Genomic DNA, 25,577 nt, shown 5'->3' with positions numbered 1-25,577 from the left:
GAACTGGGCTCAAGATGTCTGCACTGGAACATGAACTCTTCTCTTCCAGAATGTTTACTATGGAATGACTGAAATGGTCAAAATAGCAAATATCCCTCAGTTCGACTGCCATTGTCGATATATAATTAAGTAAAATGCATAGAGCAACACAGTAGCTGCGCTCTTTCAAAGCAGCCCTACCGGAATTTACCTGGAGCCATTTAGGAAAACCAAAAAATGCTTCAAATGGCTCTGAGCACTATGGGACTTAACATCTGAGGTAATCAGTCCCCTAGAACTTAGAACTACTTAAACCTAACTAACCTAAGGACATCACACACATCCATGCCCGACGCAGGATTCGAACCTGCGACAGTAGCGGTCGCGCGGTTCCAGACTGAAGCACCTAGAACCGCTCGACCACTCCGGCCGGCTTAGGAAAACTGCGGAAAACCTAATTCTGCTTGGCCAGATGCACAGATGGACTGTCGTCCTCCAGAAGTCACCTCACTCGGTTTTAGTACAACGATTTTTTAATTGACAATTTGCGTTGGATCTGACACAAGTCATCTGTAGTGGAACAAATGAGGAGAGAATGATAGTGATTTGCCAAAAGACGTGGACAACTCTGCGAGTACCCCACTGAAACAAAAACTCTTAGAGTTAAATTTCAATGGTTATGAGTGCAGGGAGAATGGAGAAAGGCATGGGCCGAATGGTAAGAAATGGTAGAAGTACTTGAGGTTGTGCTCTGTTTTTAATGATTTTGCAATGAGAAAATTGAAAACACGGATTGTTTTTAAGTTCTTACCCCATTACGGAGATGACTGCGTAGACCAAGGCGCGGTTCCCGAGGTGCACGACCACCGCGAAAGCGGCCAGAGATGCCAGGAACAGAGTGTATACCACCAGAACCGTTTCCCTGTACACAAAACACGTTCACGTCTCAAATTTAATTTATACTATTTACGACATGGATTTTTACCTATGTGAGCGGAAAGGTATGATCCAGTTATCAGAACTACGCACGGCCGCTACCGGAGGTAAAACTGTGTATTACAAGTACTAAGGACTGATGTTTTCATGGCATGACTGGAACCTGCGACACTAGATCAGTGGTAGCTTGCATGAGCACACGTAGATAACTAATCAACAAAATTTTACAACTAAGGGATAAAAATTAAAAATAATAAACAAACAAACAAGAAGCTAGCGTAACACTCAGGACATGAGATTATAAACGAATGTGAGCCAAACGCTGAACAAATTCGCACGCCAATTTGAAGACCGTCGGGCTGTGGCAACGCTCAGTTTAGTTGTTTTTATTCCGTTCGCCGCAGTCGAGGATGTAAATGACGGGGTGACTCCCAGCTTAATATTACACACATAGTGAAGAGGATAAAACACGAAAATACACGGCACAGAAAATACACTACATACCGATTGGTGGAGCATGTGAGACGTTTTCCTCCACGGGTAATGATGGCAGACTGAGAAGGCCCAAGTCTGGAAACTGCCGCAGGGTAGTGAGACGGTTGACAGTACGATTATTGGCTACTCTTTTTTTTCATGTTGGGTGCTGTCAAACAACCAGTTTGGATGGAGAAATCTCCAACATCCTTGGCGCTGTCGTAATTGTGCCTGTCACTCTCTGGGGAAAGGGCAGCTCATTTTGAAACTCAAAGCTGATCAGGCCGTAACGCAGGCAGAATTAGATGAGCTGAGAGCTGCAGTTGGCAGCAGTAAAGTTAGGAATAGAACAGATTATTTGGCCGTGATGAAATCGGCCTGATCAGGCAACAGCTTTAGTGCTTTGGAGACTGTAGACCAAAGTGCTATGACAACCCAAGGAGTCAAGAACACTCTGACGAAATAGGGGAAAAATTGTAAGCCAAGGCTGGTAGCAGTCAGAGGACTAAAAATGTCGTTATGATCCTTCTGCAAGGGAGTAGCCATGGGAAGGGTGAGAGGTGGCATGAGCCCCCTCTCATATTTCTATCTTACGATTCTCCTCTCTAATTGCATGCGGTGAAAAGTTGCTATTCCTTCACACGCGGACTTCCCACGCAGCGTCTCTCGTCACCCGGGTGGTCCGGTGACAGGCGGGCTCTGCTAAGCCGACGGGTGTGAGGAAGTCGAGTGAATGCTTTGCAGACGCCGACATTGTCAAAAGACACACCCGGAGGGGTCTGAAGTAGCGGCTGGGCTAGAGTTTCCATTACTTCGCAGAATCTTAGCGAAAACACTTTCTGGCGGGCTACCAGCGAGGCGTGGGAATGACTTGTATACCCAGGCATTTGTGGCGGGAAAATTCCCGCGCTTTCTGCAAAATAGTAACTGTGATTGGCTTGCTCAGGGCATAGCTCCGTGACGTAGCAAAATCAGCGCAGAAATTGGCGCCAAGAATCTCCATTGGTGGAATGGTAGTGCTCCGGCAATGGAGTGGAATTTTCCGCCGGTTTTCGAGTTGCTGATTGGAACGTTTACCACGACCACTGTCGTGGGGGCGGGAATGTTCGGTGTTCGGCATTGTACGGGTGCTCTGGGTAGTCGGCTCTCGCCTTTCGGTCGAGGACGTCGAAGCAACCAGCCATCGCCTGCGGTACGCCAGATCGTGTTCTTGCAGTTAAGAAGACAGTTTGGTAATGTATGTCCGCAGCACCGGCAGATAGGGATTTTCCTAGGTGATAATCAGAGCTCAGCAGAGCGCGCCTGTTCGTCTTTTTCTAACTTTGTTCTGTCTTGAGTAGCAGCAATTAATGTTGAGTTGGCTGTGTGTTTTCTCTTAAGATTTGAGTTGCAAGGAATTGGCTCCACATACCACTTCGTCATAATCCTCACAATCTAGTTTAGGGACAACTTCACATTCACAGCGTTTGTTTGAGTATCCAATTTGAGTCAATTTGATGTATTGTAAAGGTTTCAAGTGTTTTTGTTTATTATTTTGTGTTTAGTCTTAATAAATCATATTATTATTTTAGACAAAACTTTCATTCTGTTAATCGGTAGAGCAACCCTATCATTCCTCACTATGTTAATGAAACCTTCGTTTATTTAACTTATTCATCAAATTAAATTACTGCAGGTGTCAAACTCTCTTCTACTCCACTGGCAGGGTTGATTAGAGTCAGTTCGCGTATTTATTTTATCCTTGTGCAACAGCAAAAGTCGGAGTTAGAATAGGGGGGCTTAGAGCATCATTTACATATGTGGATTCTAGAAGAATTTAGTGTTAAATACACTTCTAGCCCCGGCACCTCGCAAGGGAACGTCCAAAATCATAGGTAATTGCCTGGGCATGGAATACGAGGTACTTAGTGTTTTCAGCTAAGTGCAGGGCTCAGCAATTTCAGCTATGATTGAGGTTCTCTGAGGAAATATCTCGGTAAAGAAGATCGTATAAGGGTTATTCAGGGCGCCAGAAAAACTTTGGGTCATAAACTGAACTACGCAATTGAAGAAGACATCAGGCGCTTCGCTGGGAATGCTCCTCACACCAATGCGAAGATTTTGTCACCCTCTGAGCGATATGACGAGCCCTGAATGGATGAAGCGCTCCGTCGAATGTGTACATGCAGAGCTTCTTCAGTCACTCACTAGACTACGGCAGTCACACGTGGGTGCGATCAAAAACTCGCCCCTCATACAGACACACCAAACAGGGATTTTCTCTGCCTCATGATGTCTGGGTGTTGTGTGCTGTCCTTAGGTTAGCTAGGTTTAAGTAGTTCTAAGTCTACATCTGAAGTTTATGGAAAGAGATTACTAGCACGACTAATTTCCAGAAGCATTCAATATAACCAGATCTGTTCAATCCTTATGATTTCCAGCTTTTTTATTAGACCTTTTTTAAGCTAAATGTTTCCAAAGACAGAGCTAACGAATAACTAGATACACATTTGTAACACTAAAGGAAGAAACAAAATACTGCAGCTTGGACAGAACAATGGCTAACAATCATAATACATTTGCACTTTTCCATCAAACATAAGAAGCATGATCAATAAGAACAATGAACTTGTCGTATCACTACAGGATATTGGAAAATACGTCCGTAGCTCGTGGTGGTGGGGTAGCGTTCTCGCTTCCCGGGTTCGGTTCCCGGCGGGGTCAGGGATTTTCTCTGCCTCGTGATGACTGGGTGTTGTGTGCTGTCCTTAGGTTAGCTGGGTTTAAGTAGCTCTAAGTTCTAGGGGACTGTTGACCATAGATGTTAAGTCCCATAGTGCTCAGAGCCATTTGAACCATTTTTTTATTGAAAAATGTAAAAGTGTTTCTATAGGTGTGCTATGCATAAAAGAACATCCTATGGAAGTTAAAGAAATATAACAGGTGCTTCTGGATGAATACAAGTTAGTATCACATTAGAGCGGGTGTAAAATAAGGATACATATAAAATGAAATAAAATCCCAGGGAATAGATCTCAGTGAATATTACACAGAACAACTATTTGAGTGCTGTACATAAGTAATAGACTGATTGACATACAAGACAATAGTTCTGAATGTATGTAGGTTCCCAACAGGAAATGTTTTAAACTTCATTAAGCAATTAGATGGAGTACGAATAAGACTTAGTATAAGTGATTGGAAAGTGACTGCACGTGGAGTGTACAATGTACATTTCACCTCTGATAATCCTGAACGAGGGTACCTAGAGTTACTGATGTCCATCTTCGATTTGACTCCCACAATAACATTCCCAACAAGAACAGACGGACACAGTGCAACATGAATTGATAGTTTGAGCTAAATCCAATTATTTTTAATAAAATAGGTGTGAGAACCATAATAAATGGTTTATGTGACTCTAATTACAGCAATAAAGGAAAGGAAAATTTCATATAATTGTAAGTGCTGTCTAAGTTACACTATTCAGAGAAAATTTATAGTATGAAAAAGGGATATATTTACCACGGACACACAGTAGATGAGAAATTTAAACGTTTCCTAAAAATCTTATTAAAGTTTTCCTTTGCAACGGGTCAATGATATTTACAATGAAAGCTGAAAGAAGGAACAGAGAGTTTTACATAATGCAAAGGATTAACTCTATTCAAGGCTTAAGAATACATTACAAATAATGTAAATTCTTCAACGTGTGTTCAATAAGGCAAATATAGGTACATTTCCAGAATCTGCAGCGGAGTGTGCGCTGATATGAAACTTCCTGGCAGATTAAAACTGTGTGCCCGACCGAGACTCGAACTCGGGACCTTTGCCTTGCGCGGGCAAGTGCTCTACCATCTGAGCTACCGAAGCACAACTCACGGCCGGTTTCATATCAGCGCACACTCCGCTGCAGAGTGAAAATCTCATTCTGGAAACATCTCCCAGGCTGTGGCTAAGCCATGTCTCCGCAGTATCCTTTCTGAGCTTCTGTAAAGTTTGGAGGGTAGGAGACGAGATACTGGCAGAAGTAAAGCTGTGGGGACCGGGCGTGAGTCGTCCTTCGGTAGCTCAGATGGTAGAGCACTTGCCCGCGAAAGGCAAAAATCCCGAGTTCGAGTCTCGGTCGGGCACACAGTTTTAATCTGTCCGGAAGTTTCACAGGTACATTTCCCAAAAAATCAAAACTTCAAGGACAAGGCGAAGATAATCTGGAATATTATCAGGCACGAAACGAATAACTCGGCAACGAGAATGACCTTAAACTCCCAGATGACAGTAGCAGCGAGACACGTGGTATGACACTCAGATCATTAGCTACCGAATTCTCTGAGTTCATTCTAACTATAGCCGATAACATGAGGACGAAAAATGGTCCATCGAAACCAAATCCAATAAACTTACTTAGACAGGCAGTGCATACTCCACCAGCAGACATCGTTACAGCCGAATCGTCTACCAGATAGAACACTACCAGATAGAACACAAAAATCATTAAGTCACTAAAAAGTAGTAAATATTCTAGCTATGATGGTATCGAACCAAAATTACTAAAATTTTGCTCTGTCTTCACAGCAAGGGAAGTCAAACGGCGTTCAGAATAAAGACACTTCGACTGTCACAATTTTATTAATAAACTGTCGAAGTATTCGTAATGAAGTTCTCAAATTTACTGCGATCCAGGAAATTTCTCGCGCTGAAATTAGTCTTGGTACTGGGAGCTGGCTGAAACACGACTTGGAAAGCTCTAAGATATTTAGTGGATCGTGGAGCATATATCGGAAAGGCATATTAAAGGCTATAGGAGGGGGAGTTTTCATTGCAGTTGACAAAAATATTTTCTCCATTGAGGTCGAAGTTGAGTGTGACAGTGAACTCGTCTGGTGGCATACAACAGACGTAGGTGAAACTAAGATAATTGTTGGATGTTTTTACCGGCCACGTGAATCCTCTATGGCAGTTCTAGAGTCATTCAAAGAGTCTATGGCAGATAGCGCGTAAATACCCAGATTATGCAGTACTAGTTGGAGGCGACTTTAACCTGCCGCTTATGCACTGGGATGCCCATGGATTCATTGCGGGGGGGACAGATAGATGGTCGTGCGAAATACTTTTGAACACGTTTTCTGAAAATTGTCCTCAGTAGCTAGCTCGGCAGACCACACGCAATGGAGATATCTTAGACCTTGTAGCTACAAATAGGCCGGACCTTAATGACAATGTCACTATAGGAACGGGGATTAGTGATCATGATGTCATTATAGCAACTATGATTACGAAAATTAATAGTTCAGTCTAGAAGGCCAGAAGAGTATTTCTGCTAGGTAGAGCAAATAACCAGTTATTAACATCTTACTTAGACAGTGAAATGGCATTATTTAGTTCCAGTAAGATGAATGTAGAGGAAGTATGGGCAAAGTTCAAGCAGATTGTAAATCGTGGACTGGTGACTTATGTTTCTAGTAAGTGGATAAAGGATGAAAAAGACCCACCATGGTTTAATAAGGAAATTCGGCGGATGCTGAGGAAGAGAGACTGCTGCACTCTATGTTCAAAAAGTGACACACAAATGACGGCAAGCGAAGGTTAGTGGAGGATCGTGCGTCTGCGAAAAGATCTATACACGAAGCATACAAAAACTACCATTGTCGTACCTTAGCAATACATGTGGCAGAAAACCCGAAAAAATTCTGATCGTATGTAAAATCACAAAGAGAGTCTAGGGAATCTGTTCAGTCCCTTGTTGCTCAGTCTGGTGTGGCATTTGAAGATAGTGAACCGAAAGCCGAAGTGTTCAATTTCTCGTTCAAGAAATTGTTCACACGGGAGAACCGTACAAACATACCGTCATTTGACCATCGGACAGACTCCCGTTCGGACGACATAGAAATAAGCATAAATGGCGTAGAGAAGCAACTTAAAGAATTGACAATAAATAAATCAATAGGTCCGGATCGATTCCAGTTCGATTTTACAAAGAGTACTTTACAGCATTTGGCCCTTACCTTGCTTGCATTTATCATGAGTCTCTCGCCCAGCGCACTGTCCCAAGCGACTGGAAAAAGCGCAGGTGACTAGTGTATAAGAAAGGTAAAAGAACGGACCAGCAAAATTACAGACCAATATCCCTAACTTTTGATTGCTGCAGAATCTTCGAACACATTCTCAGATCCAATATAATAAACTTTGTTGAGGCTAAGAAACTTATGCTCACAAATCAGCATGGTTTTAGAAAGCATCGCTCGGGAGAAACTCAGCTTGCCCTTTTCTCATATGATATACTGAGAACTACGGATGAAGGACAATAGGCAGATTCCACATTTCTAGGTTTCTGGATTGCATTTGACACGGTGCCCCATTGCAGGCTGCTAACGATGGTACGACCATATGGAATAAGTTCACAGATATGTGAGTGGCTCGAACATTTTTAAATAATAGAACACAGTATGTTGTCCTCGACGGTGAGTGTTCATCAGAGACAAGGGTTTTGTCAGGAGTTCCCAATGGAAGTGTGATAGGACCGCTGTTCTCTACATACATAAATGATTTGGCGGACCGGGTGGGCAGCAATCTGTGGTTGTTTGCTGATGATGCCGTGGTATACGGAAAGGTGGCGAAGATGAGTGACTGCAGGAAGATACAAGACGACTTAGACAAAGATTCCAAATGGTATGATGAATTGCAGCAAACCCTAAATGTGGAAGAGCGTAAGTTAATGCGGATGAGTAGGAAGAACAAACCTGTAATGTTCGGATACAGTATTACTAGTGTCCAGCCTGACAGAATCAAGTCGTTTAAATATCTGGACGTAACGTTGCAAAGCGATATGACGTCGAACGAGCATGTGAAAACTGTGGTACGGAAGGCAATTGGTCGACTTCGGTTTACTGGATAATTTTAGGAAAGAGTGGTTCACCTGCAAAGGAGACCGCATATAGGACGCTGCTGTGACCTATTCTCGAGTACTGCTCGAGTGTTTGGGATCCGTGTCATGTCGGATTGAAGGAAGACATCGAAGCAATTCAGAGGGCTGCTAGATTTGTTACCGGTGGGTTCGAACAAAACCTAAGTATTACGGCGGTGCTTCGGGAACTCAAGAGGGAATCCCCACAGGGAAGACGGCGTTCTTTCGGAAAAAAACTATTGAGGAAATTTGAAGAACCGGCATTTGAAGCTGACTGCCGAACGATTCTGATACTGCCAACAAATATAGCGCGTAAGGAACGAGACGGTAAGACACGAGAAATTAGGGCTTATAAGGAAGTGTACAGACAGTCATTTTTCCCTCGCTCTATTTGCAAGTGGAACAGGAGGGGAAATGAGAAGCATGGTAAAAGGTACTCTGCGCCATGCATCCAAAGGTGGCTTGCGGAGTGTCTGTGAAGATGTAGATGCAGACTTGGTAGCTCCATCCTTGAGTTAATTTTGTAACCAGTCGACGAATCCAGGTATATTTCCTGGAAGACTTAAGTATGTGATAGTAATAACAATACGCAAAACTTTGGATAAGCAACTGACCTCAAATCATTTATTGATATCCCTTCTTCCCGTATTCTCGAAAAAGACTGCCACAGAATACTGAATCGCCATTTTCAGAAGAACATCTTAACAACAGTTCAGTTTGGCTTTCGTGAAGGCTTCTCTACTGAGAAGGCAATATATGAAATTTATGATTTCACGAACTAAATTGTAGTGGAACTAAGCAAGAAATAATACCACTTTGGATTTTTTTGTGACCTAGCCAAAGCCTTTGATGATGTGGATCATTAAATTCTGTTAAGTAATCTAAAATGATATGGTATGAAAGAGCTTCCCCTTTCATGGCAGTAACCCTATCTTAACAATAGGAAATACGATGTGCCACAGGGTTCAGTGCTTCACCCGCACCCGTTCTTGGTCTACATAGCTGATTTACCTGGAACATTCAAGGACTCTTCAAAAACTTTAATGTTTACTGATGATGCATGTACATTGATAAAAGGCGCAATTCACATTCTTAACACACACAGCAAGAAGAACAATACACACATCTAAAAAAGTTTTGCATCACCCACTCCTGAAGAAAGACGTTTACTGTGGATGTTGTATCACAGACACAGTCCCTTTCAATGTTCAGAGATGTCACTAAACCCGCCCAAAGATGTAAACAAACATGCATGAGCAGCGTCTGTTAGATGGAGGGGGTCCAACAGCCGATCAGTTCCAGTCATTCCTCCATGAAGGAGGTACATGGCTCATGTTGTCTGTAGTTCAACCATTCCTGGACGGTCAACAACGCGGTTCGATGGCGTTCGCGTAATTACTTTGTGCCAGGAAGGGCTCTCAACAAGGGAAGTGTCCAGGTGTCTAGGAGTGAACCAAAGCAATGTTGTTCTGACATGGAGGAGATACAGTGAGACAGGAACTGTCGATAACATGCCTTGCTCAGGCCGCCCTAGGGCTACTACTGCAGCGCGTGACCGCTACCTATGGATTGTGGCTCGGTGGAACCCTGACAGCAACTCCACCATGTTGAATAGTGCGTTTCGTATAGCCACAGGCCGTCGCGTTACGACTCACACTGTGCGCAATAGGCTGCATGATGGGCAACTTCACTCCTGAAGTCCATGTCAAGGTCCATCTACTTCGACACCATGCAGCGTGGTACAGATGGGCACAACAACATGCCGAATGGACCACTCAGGATTCACATCACGTTCTCTTCACCGATAAGTGTCGCATATTCCTTCAACGAAACAATCGTCGGAGGCGTGTTTGGAGACAACCTGGTCAGACTGAATGCCACAGACACACCGTCCAGCGAGTGCAGCAAGATGGGCATTATGTGGGACCGACATACGCCGCTGGTGGTGGTGTAACGGCTGTACAGTACGTGAATGCCATCCTCCGACCGATAGTGCAATCATATCGGCAGCATATTGGCGAGGCAGTCGTCTTCATGGACGACAGTTCGCGCCCCCATCGTTCAGGATAACGACATCGCTCGACTAGAGTTTCCAGCATGTTCTCCACACATGAACCCTATCGAACATGCCTGGGATAGATTGAAAAGGGCTGTTTATGGACGACGTTACCCACCAACCACTCTGAGGAATCTACTCCGAATCGCCGTTGAGGAGTGGGACAATCTGGACCAACAGTACCATGATGAACTTGTGGATAGCATGCCATGACGAAAACAGGCATGCATCAGTGCACGAGGACGTGCTACTGGGTATTAGAGGTACCGGTGTGTACAGCAATCTGGACCACCAACTCTGAAGGTCTCGCTGTACGGTAGTACAACATGTTATGTGTGGTTTTCATGAGCAATAAAAATGATGGAAATGAGGATATGTTGATCTCTATTCCAACATTCTGTACAGGTTCCGAAACTCTCTGAAAAGAGGTGATGCAAAACTTTTTTTGATGTGTGTATTACAGAAACTCGTATTACGCAATTCCAGAAAAAAGAAAATGGCTTACAGGTACCAGAAGTAGAGGTCAATGCGCATATGTACACTGGATGAGACTCCATTTTTGAATTCCTGGGCACTGACACAAACTCACATAAACTGAGGTGATACCAGCATGTGCGTAAAATAATAAAAAGTTCAATTATGCTTGCTTTGCACTCAGAAATCTGTCTCATTGTGTTGACCTGCCGACAAGATTGGCTGCACACAGTTCTGTAGTATGACAGAATGTTCAGGGACATTGCAGCTAAGGTGAAAACAATAGTTATTCCACAGAAGCTTGCTATAAGAATATTCTGCAAAGTTGCTGAGCGGACATATTGCTGAGGCCTCTTCAGGAACCTGGGGCATCTTACACTTACATGCCAATTCATACACTCCCATATGTTATTTTTTGTTAAAAACAACCGTGTATTTAGGATGAACTCAGTAATTCACAATCACAATACTAGGAACAGAAATAATTTCCATATAAATTAAGCATTCTTCTCTGGGATTCAGAAAGGGCTTTTGTATTCTATTGCAAAATGTTTTCATAGGATGCCAGAGGACATTAGGGAGAAAATTTAAAAATACAAATATTTAAAAACAATGTAAAAATATTTTTCATTAGCCACTCCTTCTACAATTTATCAGAACACTTGGACTCAAGAATATTATTCCACACCTAATTCTAATAGTTATATTAAAGATAGCCTAAGTTTTCCAGTATAGAGAAAGCTGAAACTCGTCTGTGTGAAGTTACATAAGTACTTTGTCTGAAGTATTAGCAGCTGAGTAGTATAGGAGGAAGAGCAGTGGCAGTTTTCAAAATATCTGTTCTGCTCTTAATATAAACCTATAAAGTCATCATCAGTTTGTGCAGATTAGCGCTAGTCATAATTTGTTATTAGAATACTTTACAATAGTAGCCAGCAGATGCTGCTTCTGTCTGTTAAGGTATAACTTGACTCATTCCACATCCATGAAGACTCTCCTTCATGATAGTATTTACGGGACACGCTATGTGAGGGAATAAGAGAATGAATGAACGAATTTGGTTAAAGAAAAAAAAAGAGAGAGACCGATTATGGAGCACGCATGTATCCATCATCTGCAGCATACACCAAGGCTTTCATAAATTAGGGAAAAATAGCCAAAAGTCATGAAAATGCGAAACCAATCCCGCCAACCTTGAGTTTGTTATTACCTTCCTAGTGCTGCAGAAGTTCCCCACAAGAAGACCAGAGTGTTGCAGTCCACTAGCATCATTTGAACATAGCAGACAACTTCATGTCTGGTGCTGTTCTGCAAATAATTTACTGGCCATGGGTGATGAAAATTCAGACACCTTCGACAGAAAACGGAAGAAGCTGTGAAAACGTATCAGTTCGTCCCGCCTAGGAGAAGTTACGTCAGGGGCTATCTGCTGACATGGCACCTGCTACCCCCGAGGCACTGAGCAGATACCACATAGCTCGACACAGCAGGAGGACCAAAAATGTGATATCGTCATCGCAGCAGAAAAGTAGAGCCAATGTGGCTTAGGTGATTTGATTGCTTCACAACCGATCCATGGTCCTGTTATAACTTATGTCATAGAAGCCAATGCCTTAGCAAAACAAGGATAGGTGAAGCCTATATAAATACTTCTCATTTCTAGTCAGAGGTATTGCAGTGTGACAGCCACCAGCTCCGAGGGGGGACCTACGACGGTCTGGAAGTCTTCAAGTGTACATGGATCAAACAGTCTCCACCTCCGGACTCTCCCACTGCTAGCTGCAGTCCTGCTGCTCGAGCTGGGTACAATGCAGTAGTAGACTTTACACCCTGCAATCAGTGGGTCAGTGGGTCACCTGTGGATCTACTTCAGCCACTGCCGGCCTGCTATCCTGGAGGCCTACCATTCGAGCGTGGAGCCAAGCAGCTATCCAGCCGCCATAGACCATGCAGAAAAACTTCTTCCTACCTGCCTCTCCTCGTCTAGGCACACAGCTACTGCTGTGAGCCACAGCATCCACACAGGGTCCATGGCGTTACTCTGTGCACCTCTGTGTGCCTTGTCCTTTGCTGCCAGCAGTCTCTAGTCTGCACAGCGAGCCACCTCTGTGAGGCCACATCATCAGACTATTGTAGCTGATCAACAAAAAATGAATGGGTTAACAGTGATGTTCAGTACGATAGACGTCTACCAGGCATCCGCTTACCGCTCCACTGTACTTCGCCTCGCTACAAATCACAGCCGTGACCTCTAACCTGGTAATAAATCGACAGTTGATACCATGAAAGTAAACCTCTGTGAGAGCCATCCTGATAGAATGGGATCAGTGCGACATTCACCAGACCAGTTGCGATGGAGAGTAATTAGCATATTTGAGGTAGACCGATCAAACAAAAATGGCCAGATGGTTAAATGCTTGTCGTTCCGTTTTCTTATACAATTTCAATTTATCGTCACGAATTTTGACCCATTATCTAGACACTCTAAACAGGTCGTACATACTCAGTAATCATAGTGACATGCAGTGATTTATATTTTATGTACAGTAATAAATAACGTTGACAACAACCATTGTAATATTAATGTAAGAAAAAAGCAGAAAATTGAAAATAAGAATTGATTTAAAAAACAAAAGGAATTAACTCAAGTTCCAAGTGAACAACTTCCAACTTATATTACTATACATGTTACTGGCAGCCCCAGAATAACTCGACGTTTGCCGACTAACTACAACAATACCTACTTCTAAACCTACTGCTGCTACACTATTCTAAATTGCCCACACTGGTATGTGCGTATCATATATGGCTTGTGTCAACAATCTATAAATACAAATTCGCCGTCCAGAGGTTGCAACCATGGAAAGCACAGGACTACATAGTGCGCCAATGAGTGATACTTGCTACTACGCATTCGAGAGCTTATCAGGACACTATAACAACTACGATCTGCCCTTTCTGCAGGAATGAGAAAGGTAACATGATTGAGTACTATGCTCAGATGATTCGTTAAGAGAGTACAGAGGACAGTGAAGGAGAAATAATGTCCATAAAGGGAAAATTATATTATAAATGTAGGTGATAATAATATCATCCTACAAAGCAATCTACGCGAATGATTCTTCTGAAAGAATGGAAGAGCAAACTTGTCTTTGTCTTTTGATGACAACATTATGCCATCTGAAACTTCTGAGTACTCATCACGTACCAACATTAAACGTTATTTGCTAGTATTGTTTTCTTACTTTTATCAAACTTCACGTATAACCCCTGAAAAAGTTTACAGTCTAAATGCTTTTAAACTAGTTTCTCGTAAAAGTTACATGGCTTCAGCGATATATGAATTCTCTCTCTCCGAGAGATAAGTGATCATTGCATTGACATGGAAATAAACGTTGTATGTCAAAGTGATGACTGCACATATGTCACGACAATTACACAATAAGTGTACATGATTAACAGACGAATTGTATATATGCAGATGTCTTGAATAAGCAGTACTGGATCTTCAGCTTTAAGGTAAAAGAAGATTACATCGTCCTAAATCTGTAGGTTCTTTTGAAAACCAGTCCTAGACTAGGTATAAATCTCTTGGAGATGCCGTCGTCTTCCTTCGACTACTGTACTGACTTAAGCAGCCTGTTGTAGGGAGGCTACAGCTAAACGCGGACTTTAAACAAGGGGCAATATTTCACATACAGGGTGTTTCGCGACTCATGTTACACACCTCTAGAGATTGTAGAGGGGTCTAGTAGATCAAGTTTTACATAGGAACCCATGTACGGAAATTGTTCGTTTCTATGTTACCAGGAAATCAATAACTACTTAATGGCACGCTAGATGTTTCTTACGCAGTTCGCCTGTCGTGGTAGGCTACCCACATTCAAGTGGATGATACAGTGACACGATGTCACGTGATTTGTTCGTTTCCATCTGCCTTGTTTTCGTGCTTCCTGGTGATGCGTCTGTTGACATTACGGTGACCAGTACTGTAGTAAAAGGATGCCTGAGTACACTTTCGCAGAGCACACCAACATTTTGTTAATTTACGATGAAGCTCGCCGTAATGAAAGGAAACCTCAGTTACTGTAGTATGAGTACTTTCCAAATCCTGTGATTCCGTCTCATCCCACGTTTACTAGCGTAGAACAACGGCTGCGGAAGGCGGGAAATTCATAAGCGATAGTGCAAACTGTGGTGCTCCAAGAAGGCGGCGATTGGACGAGGAACTGCTTCATCAAACTGAAGATAACCCATCGACCAGTACTCGAGCCGTTGCACATTACTTGCATGTGTCTCACGCGCCTCTCTGGTGCGCTTGGCAAGGACAGCAACTCCACTTATATCACCCTCAGAAGGTGCACGCTATGCTCCAGGCGGATTTTGTACCACATGTCAATTTCTGTTCTTGGTTTTGGTTTTCACACCGTTTTACGGGTGTACCTCAGATGCCAAAGCAAAGTTTGTTCGTCGACGAAGGGCATTTCAACAGGGAAGGTGTTTTAAATCCCCGAAATAGCCACATTTGGGACCAAGGAAAAAATGGCTCTGAGCACTATGGGACTCAACTGCTGAGGTCATTAGTCCCCTAGAACTTAGAACTAGTTAAACCTAACTAACCTAAGGACATCACAAACATCCATGCCCGAGGCAGGATTCGAACCTGCGACCGTAGCTGTCTTGCGGTTCCAGACTGCAGCGCCTTTAACCGCACGGCCACTTCGGCCGGCTGGGACCAAGGAAACTCCAAAGCCACATGTACACGAAGATTTCAGCACACCTTCGGCACAATCTACGATGGTCGTGTGATTGGGCCCTCCGTCCATCCGACCCCCCTAATAGGTGCCAAGTACTTGATATTCCTGCAACACGTGACGGTGGAGTTTTTGGAAGATGTGCCACTGGACACTCGGCACGCATTGTGGTTCCAGCATGATGGAGCGGCAATCCATTCTGCAGTTCAAGTCCGAAAAAATTTGAACGTAGTCTCTGGGGACAGGTGGATCACTCGAAGTGGACCACATGCTTGGCCACCAAGATCCCCAGATTTAATCCCTTTGGACTTTTTCTTGTGAGGCCGCATGAAGAGTCCTGTTTACGAGATCCCTGTCCAGTGGAGGAAAATCTCGTTGCACAGATCACTGCTGTGGCAGAAGTGATTAACCATGCACCGCACACGTTTGACAGAGTTTATGGGAACTCGTGATGACTGGGTGTTGTGTGATGTCCTTAGGTTGGTTGGGCTTAAGTAGTTCTAAGTTCTAGGGGACTGATTACCATAGATGTTAAGTCCCATAGTGCTCAGAGCCATTTGAACCATTTATGGGAACTTACTGCGCAGATATACTGTGAGCACCGAACGTGGAGGTCGTCATATCGAAAACAGTAAATAGGAGTAAAATTTGTACATCTTGTTTTCCCTGTAAAATGCAAACAAACCGTTCCCGTACATGGGTTCCTAAGTAAAACTTGATCTACTAAGTCCCTCTACAACCTCTAGAAGTGTGTAACATGAATTGTGAAACACTCTGCATACAAATCATTACCAAAGGTGAAACACAGGAAAAATTCAACGAACTGACGAACCGTTGAACCCAAGACCTTCGAGTTTGTAGCCTGACACAGATGCAACAAGCCAGGTAGAATCGCTGATCATGGTAGAACCCAACGAACCGAAGAACGGTAGAACCCGTTTTAAATAAACAAAACTAAAAGGACATAAGGTAGCTTAGATATCATTTGCTCTTCACCAAATAACATTACTTTTCTACGGTTCTTGCAACAAATATCGCACAAAGTCTCATCAACTAACGTAATGGATCATTGTGCACAGGGAATCAGCAGATATCATACAACTTTACCGAAATACACACAAGTGCGCTCACAGTGGAGCGGGTTTTCAGGACCGATGAAGAGAGCAAGCTGATACGGGTTAGAGAAATCGTAATTTACGAGCCATCCTCTCTGCTCTTTGTGGTCAGCGTTATTCTGCTATCGCCGAGTATGTATTTGAACAGATTTTGCATGACGTGCTACGGATAAAGAGTAGGTGAACCATCCTCTAATTCATCTAAATGGATAGGGGAAACAACCTAAAACTACATCCAATATTTCCAGTTTTCTAGACCAGTGGTCGTTCGTACTACGCTTGGATACGTACCGATGTTAACTCTTCTTGCTTCACAAGCTAGTGCTCTAAGCGTTAGTGTGAGAAAACAAAGAAAAACTGCATGGCGACTCCCCGCACCGTCCAGCACAGTTAAACGTACCTGCCTGCACGTGCACACAGAGAACGCTGGATAATCGACCAGTCAAGGAGCAGCAGTATCACCAGTATAACGTTGACTTCGTAGTCTTTCTCAAACGATTTTTAAAAAGCCAATTAGCTAGTTAAGAGAAAATTCAGCCATCTTACGAACGTTTTAGCTAAAGTTGAAATATATTCTAATAATTTGGACTTGTAGATATTTTAAGTTTCCTTTATTAAAAATAAACCGTACTAGATTAAAGGATTATTTAGAAACAGTATAAGTAACAGAAAGTTGGTTGCAACCGGAAGCGGATAATAATTAAATCCTAAGTTCAGGTTGGAATATTTATCGTAGAGCTAGGTTATTCGCCAATAGTGGGTGTAAATTTATTGCAGTAAAAAACTCGACAACATCTAGCGAGGTCATCACGGGTTCCGAGTGCGAATTAATTTAGGTGAAGTTAAGCGTCGAACGTTGGTCAAAAATGGCAACCGGATGCTTTTATTGACTGCCTGGGTAGATTTAGTGGTAGAGTACTTCAGAGAGATCTTGCAGAAGATCGTTAATAATTTGCTAATCATGCCGTTGTAATAGGAAGTGACTTCAACTTGGCAGATATAGATTGGAGGAGTCATACTATCAAAACTGGTGCCAGAGACAGGAATTCGTCTGGCGCTCCTCTGAATGTCTTGTCCGAAAATTACTTCGAACGGATAATTAGAGAACCAACTCGTGAAAGTCACGTCTTAGAGCTCCTGGCAACAAATGGACCTGAACTTACCGATTTAGTCAACGGAGAGGAAGACGGCAGTGATCATAAAGCTGTGGTAGCAAATATGACTATGGGTTTTATAAGGAATATTTAGAAAGGTGGGAAAATATTTTTGCTTAGCAAGAGCGGCAGGATACAAATTTCAGAATATCTGAGTGGTCAGCATCAAATATTTAGTGCTGATGACTAAGTTGTGGAGTAAATATGAAAAAAAACAGAAGTATCGTTCAATATGTCTTAGACAAGAATGTTTCGAGAAAGTCTTAAGGGATTGGAAAGATCCATCAAAAGTTCTACGTAAACAAAGACACCTTCGTCACAGATTCAAAAGAAATCAAAACCCAGCTGACAAACAAAAGCTGAGAGAGGCGAATATGAGCGTAAGGAGAGCAATGGGAGGAGCGTTCAATGACTTTTAACGTATAATTTTGGTAACCGATCTGAGTAAAAACCCTAAGAGGTTATAGTTTTACATAAAATCAGTGAGCGGTTCGAAACATTCAAACAGTGACCATGCTGGCACCGAAACGGAACATAACAGACAAAAGGCCGAAATACTGAATACGGCATTGCGAAATTGTTTCACCACGGAAAAACGGTCCCTCCTTTCAACCAACGCACGTACGTCGTAATGGCAGATATTGAGATAACCGATGGGGAACAGAAAAGTAACTACAATCGTTTAGTAGTGGACCGGGTGAGATACCTACAAGATTCTACAAAAATTATGCGATAGAACTTGCTCCTCGTGTAGCAGCAGTTTATCGTAGGTTGCTGCAGCAGGAAAGGGTACCTAGCGAATGGAAAAATGCGCAGATAATTCTAGTTTTCGAGAAGGGTCGGGCCATATCACTGACGTCAATATGTCGTAGAGTTATGGAACAAGTTTTATGCTCAAGAATTACTGCTTTTTGGAGAACAAAAATCTCCTCTGTAAAAATCAACATGGATTTTGCAAACAGAGATTTTGCGAAACTCAGCTCGCTCTGTTACTCTATGAGATCCATAGCGCTATAGACAACGGCGCCCATGTCGATGTCGTGTTCTTTGACTTGTGGAAGGCATTGGACACCGTCTGGCACCGCGGTTTAGTGAAAAAAAATACGAGCTTACCGAGTATCGGACCAGATTTGTGACTGGTTTCAGGTCTTCCTTGCACATAGATCTCAGTACGTTACTCTTAACGGAACAAAATCGACAGATGTAATTTCCGGATTACCCCAAGGAAGTGTGATGGGACCGTTACTGTATATGTATATAAATGGTCTAGTAGAAAGCGCAGGAAGCTCTTGAAAAATGTTCGAAGATATATATCTATAAGAAAGTATCAACGCCAGAAGACAGTATTGATATGCAGAATGATCCATAGAGGATGATTAATGGTGCATGTTCTGGTAGTTGACACTGAACGTTAATAAATGTGACATACTGCGCTAACGTACGAAAAAAAATCCACTACTGTACAACTACACTGTTGATGACGAATTGCTAGAAACAAGATCTACCGTAGAGTACCTACTATCCAGAGCGACCTTAAGTGAATAACCACTTGAAACAAACAGTGGAAAGGCAGGCGCCAGACTTAGATTCATAGGAAGAATCTTAAGAAAATTTAACTCATTCATGTAGGAAGTGACGTACAAGGTGCTTGTTCGAACGATTCTTAGGTATTATTCATCAATCTGGAATTCTTATCAGACAGGACTGATAGTGGAGATACAGAATATCCAATGAAGAATGGCGCATTTCTTCGCGCGTTCGTTTAGTCAGTGCAAGAGTGTTACAGAGATGCTCAATAAACCTCAGCGGCAGACGTTACAAGGGAGAGGCCGTGCATCACGGAGAGGTTTACTCTTGAAATTTCGACTGAGCACTTTCCGGGAAGAGTCGGACAACAGTTACTTCCTACCACATACATCTCACGAAATGACCACGACGAGAAAATTTGAGAAATCAGAGCTAATACAGAGGCTTACCCACTATCATTCTTCCCACACGCCATTCGCGAATAGAACGGGGAAGGAGGGATCGGTTAACGGTACCAGAAGTACCTCTGGCCACACACCGTTAGGTGGCTAGCAGAGTATGGTGTACACGTAGATGAGCTTGCAACAGAAGTGCTGATCCTTAATCCCCAGGCTTGTTACCCTTTTTTTCGTCGGAGAAGCGTCGGTGACGAGTAACTCCTACGTTTCTCTTTTCAGGATTTTAATTGTACTTTTTTTAGCCAATCGCAGCGCCTTAATAACATGCTAATGCAATTGCAGTTGTATCGAAATCCTGACACGTAATGTATAGGGTGACAATTATTGAACTACATGAAAAAAGATGCAAATTAATTACAAACTACGGCGTGCACACACTTTATTCAACATTTAAAAGTCATTACTGATATTCGGATTTAGGTCATGACATGTTCGATATGCCTGCCATCATTGGTGATGATGTAGCGTAGACGAATAGCGAAATTTTGCATGATACTCTGAAGTGTCGGAATATCGATGCTGTCAGTGATCTCCTGAATGGATATTTTCAGCTCAGCAATGATTTTGGGGTTATTTTGTACACCTTTTCTTTAATATATCCCAGAGAAAGGATCCGGATGTGTTCAGGTCCCCAGAATATGGTGGCCAATCGAAGCCCATGCCAGCGGCCTCTGGGCATCCCAGAGCCAGAACGCGGTCCCCAAAGTGCCCCTCTGAGGCATTAAACACTCTCCTGCTTGCATGAACCACATCTTGTCCGAATCAGGATCACTTTGGATAATGCGAATGAAATCATGTTCCAAAACTTTCACGTACCGTTCGGTAGTCACGGTGCCATCAAGGAATATCGCACCGATTATTCCGTGACTGGACATTTCACACCACACAGTCACCTGTTGAGGATGAAGAGAATTCCCGATCACTAAATGCGGATTCTCAGCTCCCTAAATGTGAAAATATTGCTTATTGACGAACTCATCCAAATGAAAGTGAGCTTCGTCGCTAAACCAAACCATGCAGGCGCATACTAATTCCCATCATGCTCCGCTGCCAGCCATACAGTTCGAACGTCTTAACGCAAACCCTTCAGAAGTTATGACGATTTTATATCATATAGTTCAGTAACTGCCACCCTGTACAAGCAACTGACAACCCTACAGGTCAATAGCTTGTGGAAAAGCTCATTGTCAGGATGAAATAAAAGCAAACGTGAAATTTCTTCACTTATGTTCGCGAAAAAACTCATACATTCTCTTTTCACGAGCTACCAGCTGCTAGTGAAAGAATACATTATTCCATTGAAAAAATGTAATAACTCTAAAATCGAGATAGATAAGGGAGTTTCGCATATTAGCCAAATGGAAAAACGTTCCCTTCTTTGAATGCTTTTATTTGCGAAAAACTCGTTTCGGTATCTGGAGCCGTGTATGTAATATGATGGACGCTACGAACAGCTCACTCTCTCTGTATTGTGGCGCACGAGGGCGAAAGTGGGCGCACTGTATACCACCCATTTCCTCTAGATTGGAAATATAAGGCTCCTCCCAAGTATTTTCTTTTTAATGAAATTCAGCGTGTAGCCTCCCTATCGTACACACCAGTATATAAGTTAACGTGTACAAGAAGGACTACCCACCTGGCTGACACTGTGTGCTTCAGCATTAGATGGCATATGGATAATCTTCGGCAACCGACTTACTCTGGCATACAGCATGCTTTCAATCTACTTCCTTTGTGTGTGTACCGTACGCTATATATACGTATTAACATACGGATACCACACAGAAAAAGGAAACTCTGAGAGCTACGCAACACTATTTGGTTTATAAAAAGTAACACACGACAGCAGGATTATCACGAGATTTACTAAAACGATGCAAACACACACACACTTACATTCAGGTGACAAAAGTCATGGGATACCTCGCAACAGCGTGTCGGACCGCCTTTTGCCCGGTACAGTGGCGCAACAATATGTGCCATGAGGCATGGACTCAACAAGTAATTGCAATCCCCTTCAGGAATATAGAGTCATGCTGCCTCTACAGTCGTCCATAATTGCGAAAGTGTTGCCGGTATAGGATTTCTTGCACGAACTGACCTCTCGATTATCTCCCATAAATGTTCGATGGGATTCGTGTCTGATGAACTGTGTGGCCAAATCATTCTCTCCAATTGTCCAGAATGTTCTTCAAACCAATCAGGATATTGTGGTCCGGTGGCATGGCGCATTGTCGTCCGTAAAACTCCCGTCGTTCTTAGGAAATATGAAGTCGATAAATGGCTGCAAATGATTTTCAGGTAGTCGAACATAGCCATTTGCAGCCGATGATGTTTTCAGTTAGACCAGAGGACCTAGTTCATTCCATGTAACCACACCCCATAATATTCTGGAGCCACCACTAGCTTGTACAGTGCCTTGTTGACAATTTTGGTCCATGACTTTGTGGGATCCGCGTCACACTCGAACCGTACCATCAGCTCTTACCAACTGAAATCGGGACTCATCTCACCAGGCCACTGTTTTCCAGTCATATGGGGTATCCAGCCGATATGGTCACGAGCGCAGGAGAGGCACTGGAGGTGATGCCGTGCTGTTACCAAAGGAAGTCGCCTCGGTCACCTGCTGCCGTAGCCCATTAACGCGAAATTCTGCCATACGTTCCCAATGGGTATGTTGTTCGTACGTCCCACACTAACTTTAGCGGTTATTTCGCTCCGTGTTGCTTGTCTATTAGCACTGACAACTCTACGCAAATGCCGTTGCTCTCGGTTGTTAAGTAAAAACTGTCAGCCACTGTGTTGGCCGTGGTGAGAGGTAATGCCTGAAATTTGCTATTCTCGGCACTCTCTTGACACTGTGGATCTTGGGATACTGAATTTGTAGGGAAGCAGCCTACTCACGCCATAATAAATTCACATCAGTCTTTCCATTGTGTGCCAGCCAGTACGCTATAACTAGCTCTGACGTCATAAATGTTGCACAATACTTTAAAAATCAAGTAAATAACCTAAAATGTTTCTAGCATGTCAGGAGTAATACTAAATTAATATGTGTTGAATATCAGTTCGATAACTTTAACCATTTTCGAAATTTGGACAGTTTTCTGTAAAAATCATTGGCGCAACAGAAAAGAGCTAGAGACTTAAAAATTTATATTTAGATTCCTTTTTCATAATTATTTAATAGAAACAGTCCTCTGGATCTCACGAATTAAGATTTTAGTTGAAATTCATAATTTTCTGGTTTTTGGTCTTAAAAATTAAGGAAGCAAGATAGATTAAGTAGGCTAATAAATAAGGCTAGGATGTTTATATTTAAGTAGAATGGAGATCCGCTATAACCATAAAGATGTGAGAAGTTTCATTTGAATAACTATAAAACTATAGCGATAGCGTATCTCCAAAGGGCAAGTTCAGAGCTCGTCCACTGCGTGCAGTGTAATTAAATTAATTCTCTCGCCCAAAATATTTTACTTAGCCACGTCAGACATTTATTATGATTACTTACCTGTGTGCTGAATGCACATTTAAATTGAGAGTTTCATCGGCCATCAGCAAAAGAAGCTGTGATTTATTCAATAACTTAATGTGGTGCATTACTAGCCCAGTGGCTATTCGGGAGAGCCGATTTGATCAGGCGTTCTTTTAGCCGTCCGCACCGCGGCTTTATATATAAGAACGCGGCGCAAGGAAGCAAGGCCCCAGTTCTCTCCAGACGCTGAATAATAACACACCATCTGCGTCGGGAGTCGCGTCGCGTCGGTATCATTGCTATAAACAGCCTCGGATACCATATTAAGTTACTCGGGATATGCATAACCATGAAATCATTTTCGAGTGGTGTTAATTCTGGGATGACTTTAATTATGTATCTTCAGTTTGCGTATGTCGTATTTTCACGTGCCGCCGCGGGACAGACATTCTACCACTATTTAGCGTGGCGTTTGATGAACATTATCATCAAATTATGGCGAGCATTCACTTAAACATTTAATTTGGACAGTTATAGTTGCATCAGCGCATTAGACTCTGAACTGCTCTGTTAGTGAGATTGTGTGGATTCTTTTTTTTCATCTGTGACTTTCAGAATACAGAGAACTATTTTTTAGAAAATTGTTTTTGATTATGAATCCCAGACAATCTCCTAATTTCTCAGAGCTATAAGCTACAGCTATAAGTGTGTTTCTCAAATGAAGTGGGCACTAGGAATTCTAATTACAGGCTTCACGTTTTGTTAATCACTTTCTGGTTACCAATATTGTAGTTAGAGAGCCAGTGTTGAGAACGGCAAAACAACAGAATAAATAATAGGAACATTTTAAACAACATTATTCCACCTGCCGCCCTACATATGGATAATCGGCCGGGAAGTGTTTCTACATTCAAACATTTATACAACAGTAAATTTTCTAACCGCCGCCCCACATATGGTGCATCGGCCGGGAAAAAACTGAGTAAAAGTGAAAGTGATTTTTAAATATTCGGATTTGGGAATGAAATGCGACACGCAACTGAGTAATAGAACAGTGAATGTTTACGTGTGCATTTGGACGACGCAATTGGATTAACAACGCATCTGGATTGACGGAGCTGGCACTGAGTCTAGCGGCACTGCCGGCATCGCGAGAAGCCAGTTTCGCCTCACCGCAGTCGTCCGCCAGAGCAGCCGGAGCCGCGCCTGCAGTTGCGGGCCACGCAAACACACAACAGCCATCGGAGTGCCGTCTGCAATTCAATGCGCCGCGTTGCATCAGTAATCCTGGTACGCCGCGCTGGCAACGCCATACGTCGTGCAGAAGGAACTAAGTTAAGTGAAAAGCTGTTAAAAGTTTTACTAACCTGCACTAAAAGACTGTCGGAAATGGAACTGCCAGAAGAAACCGAGGTGAAACTTAAATTAGAACCTATGTATGTTGAAGGAAATGTAAATCCAGACAATGGTTCAAGTGTAAATATGCATGAAAATAGTAATGTTAAAGTGAAAAATGTAGTATTGTCTCCTGACAGTAGTGTGAGAAGGGGCAATGATTTAGTAATAGAGACCCCTGTAGTAAAGCAGAAATCAGAAATTGTTAATTTATTGGATGATAGTTTCTCTGATGAATTAAAAATGAAACAGCCATCAGAGGTGGTAGAGTTTAAACAGGAGAAGTTAGATATGACTGATCAATCAGATGTTTCATTTCGTTTTGATGATTCTGGTGTTGGAGCTAGTTTTTCGTCACCTGTGTGTGATAAAAAGCCAGCTAGTGAGCAACCCAAAGATACTGGGGCTATTGATTTAAATGTTATATTGCAAGCAATAGCTGCCAGTAATGCAAAATTGTTAGCCAGTAATGCTAAAATGACAGCTGAATTAAAGTCTGAAATAACTGAGGTCAAAAGCAGTCATGCAAAAATGTCAGCCAGTAATGCTAGAATGAATGCTGAATTAAAGTATGAGATTGTGGCTAGCCAAACTAATTTTAATAAACGATTGGAGGAAATGGACAATACCTTCAAAGCTGGTTGCAATAAGTTGAAATAGGATCTGGACAGTTTGAATTATAAAATTGATTACAACCATGAGGATATTAAGGAAAAGGTTGCTCAACAATTTTCTCAAATGTATAAAACAGTAAAATCCGAAGTTGCTGAGTTTCACAGAGAGTTCCAATGGAAGATGCGAAGCTGGAGCACAAGTTAACAGAAAAGATCGAAGTGGAATCTGAACTGTGCTCAGATAGGTTTAAAGATGTTGATATAAAGGTAAACATATGTCAAG

At 42.6% G+C, this 25,577-nt stretch overlaps 1 protein-coding gene across 1 annotated transcript in view; it reads right to left on the bottom strand.

The window, feature by feature from the left end:
• The window catches only part of LOC126470980 (feline leukemia virus subgroup C receptor-related protein 2-like), a 108,481-nt gene that overhangs the window by 34,258 nt on the left and 48,646 nt on the right, over nucleotides 1-25,577 (bottom strand). The window contains exon 6 of the mRNA XM_050099025.1: nucleotides 791-901. Within this exon, the coding sequence (XP_049954982.1) occupies nucleotides 791-901 (111 nt within the window). The remainder of the gene's footprint in view (nucleotides 1-790; nucleotides 902-25,577) is intronic.

Source organism: Schistocerca serialis, chromosome 3 (assembly GCF_023864345.2).
Source record: "Schistocerca serialis cubense isolate TAMUIC-IGC-003099 chromosome 3, iqSchSeri2.2, whole genome shotgun sequence".
In the NCBI taxonomy this organism is placed as follows: Eukaryota; Metazoa; Arthropoda; class Insecta; order Orthoptera; family Acrididae; genus Schistocerca; species Schistocerca serialis.
This window is presented reverse-complemented; position numbering and strand designations above follow the sequence as displayed.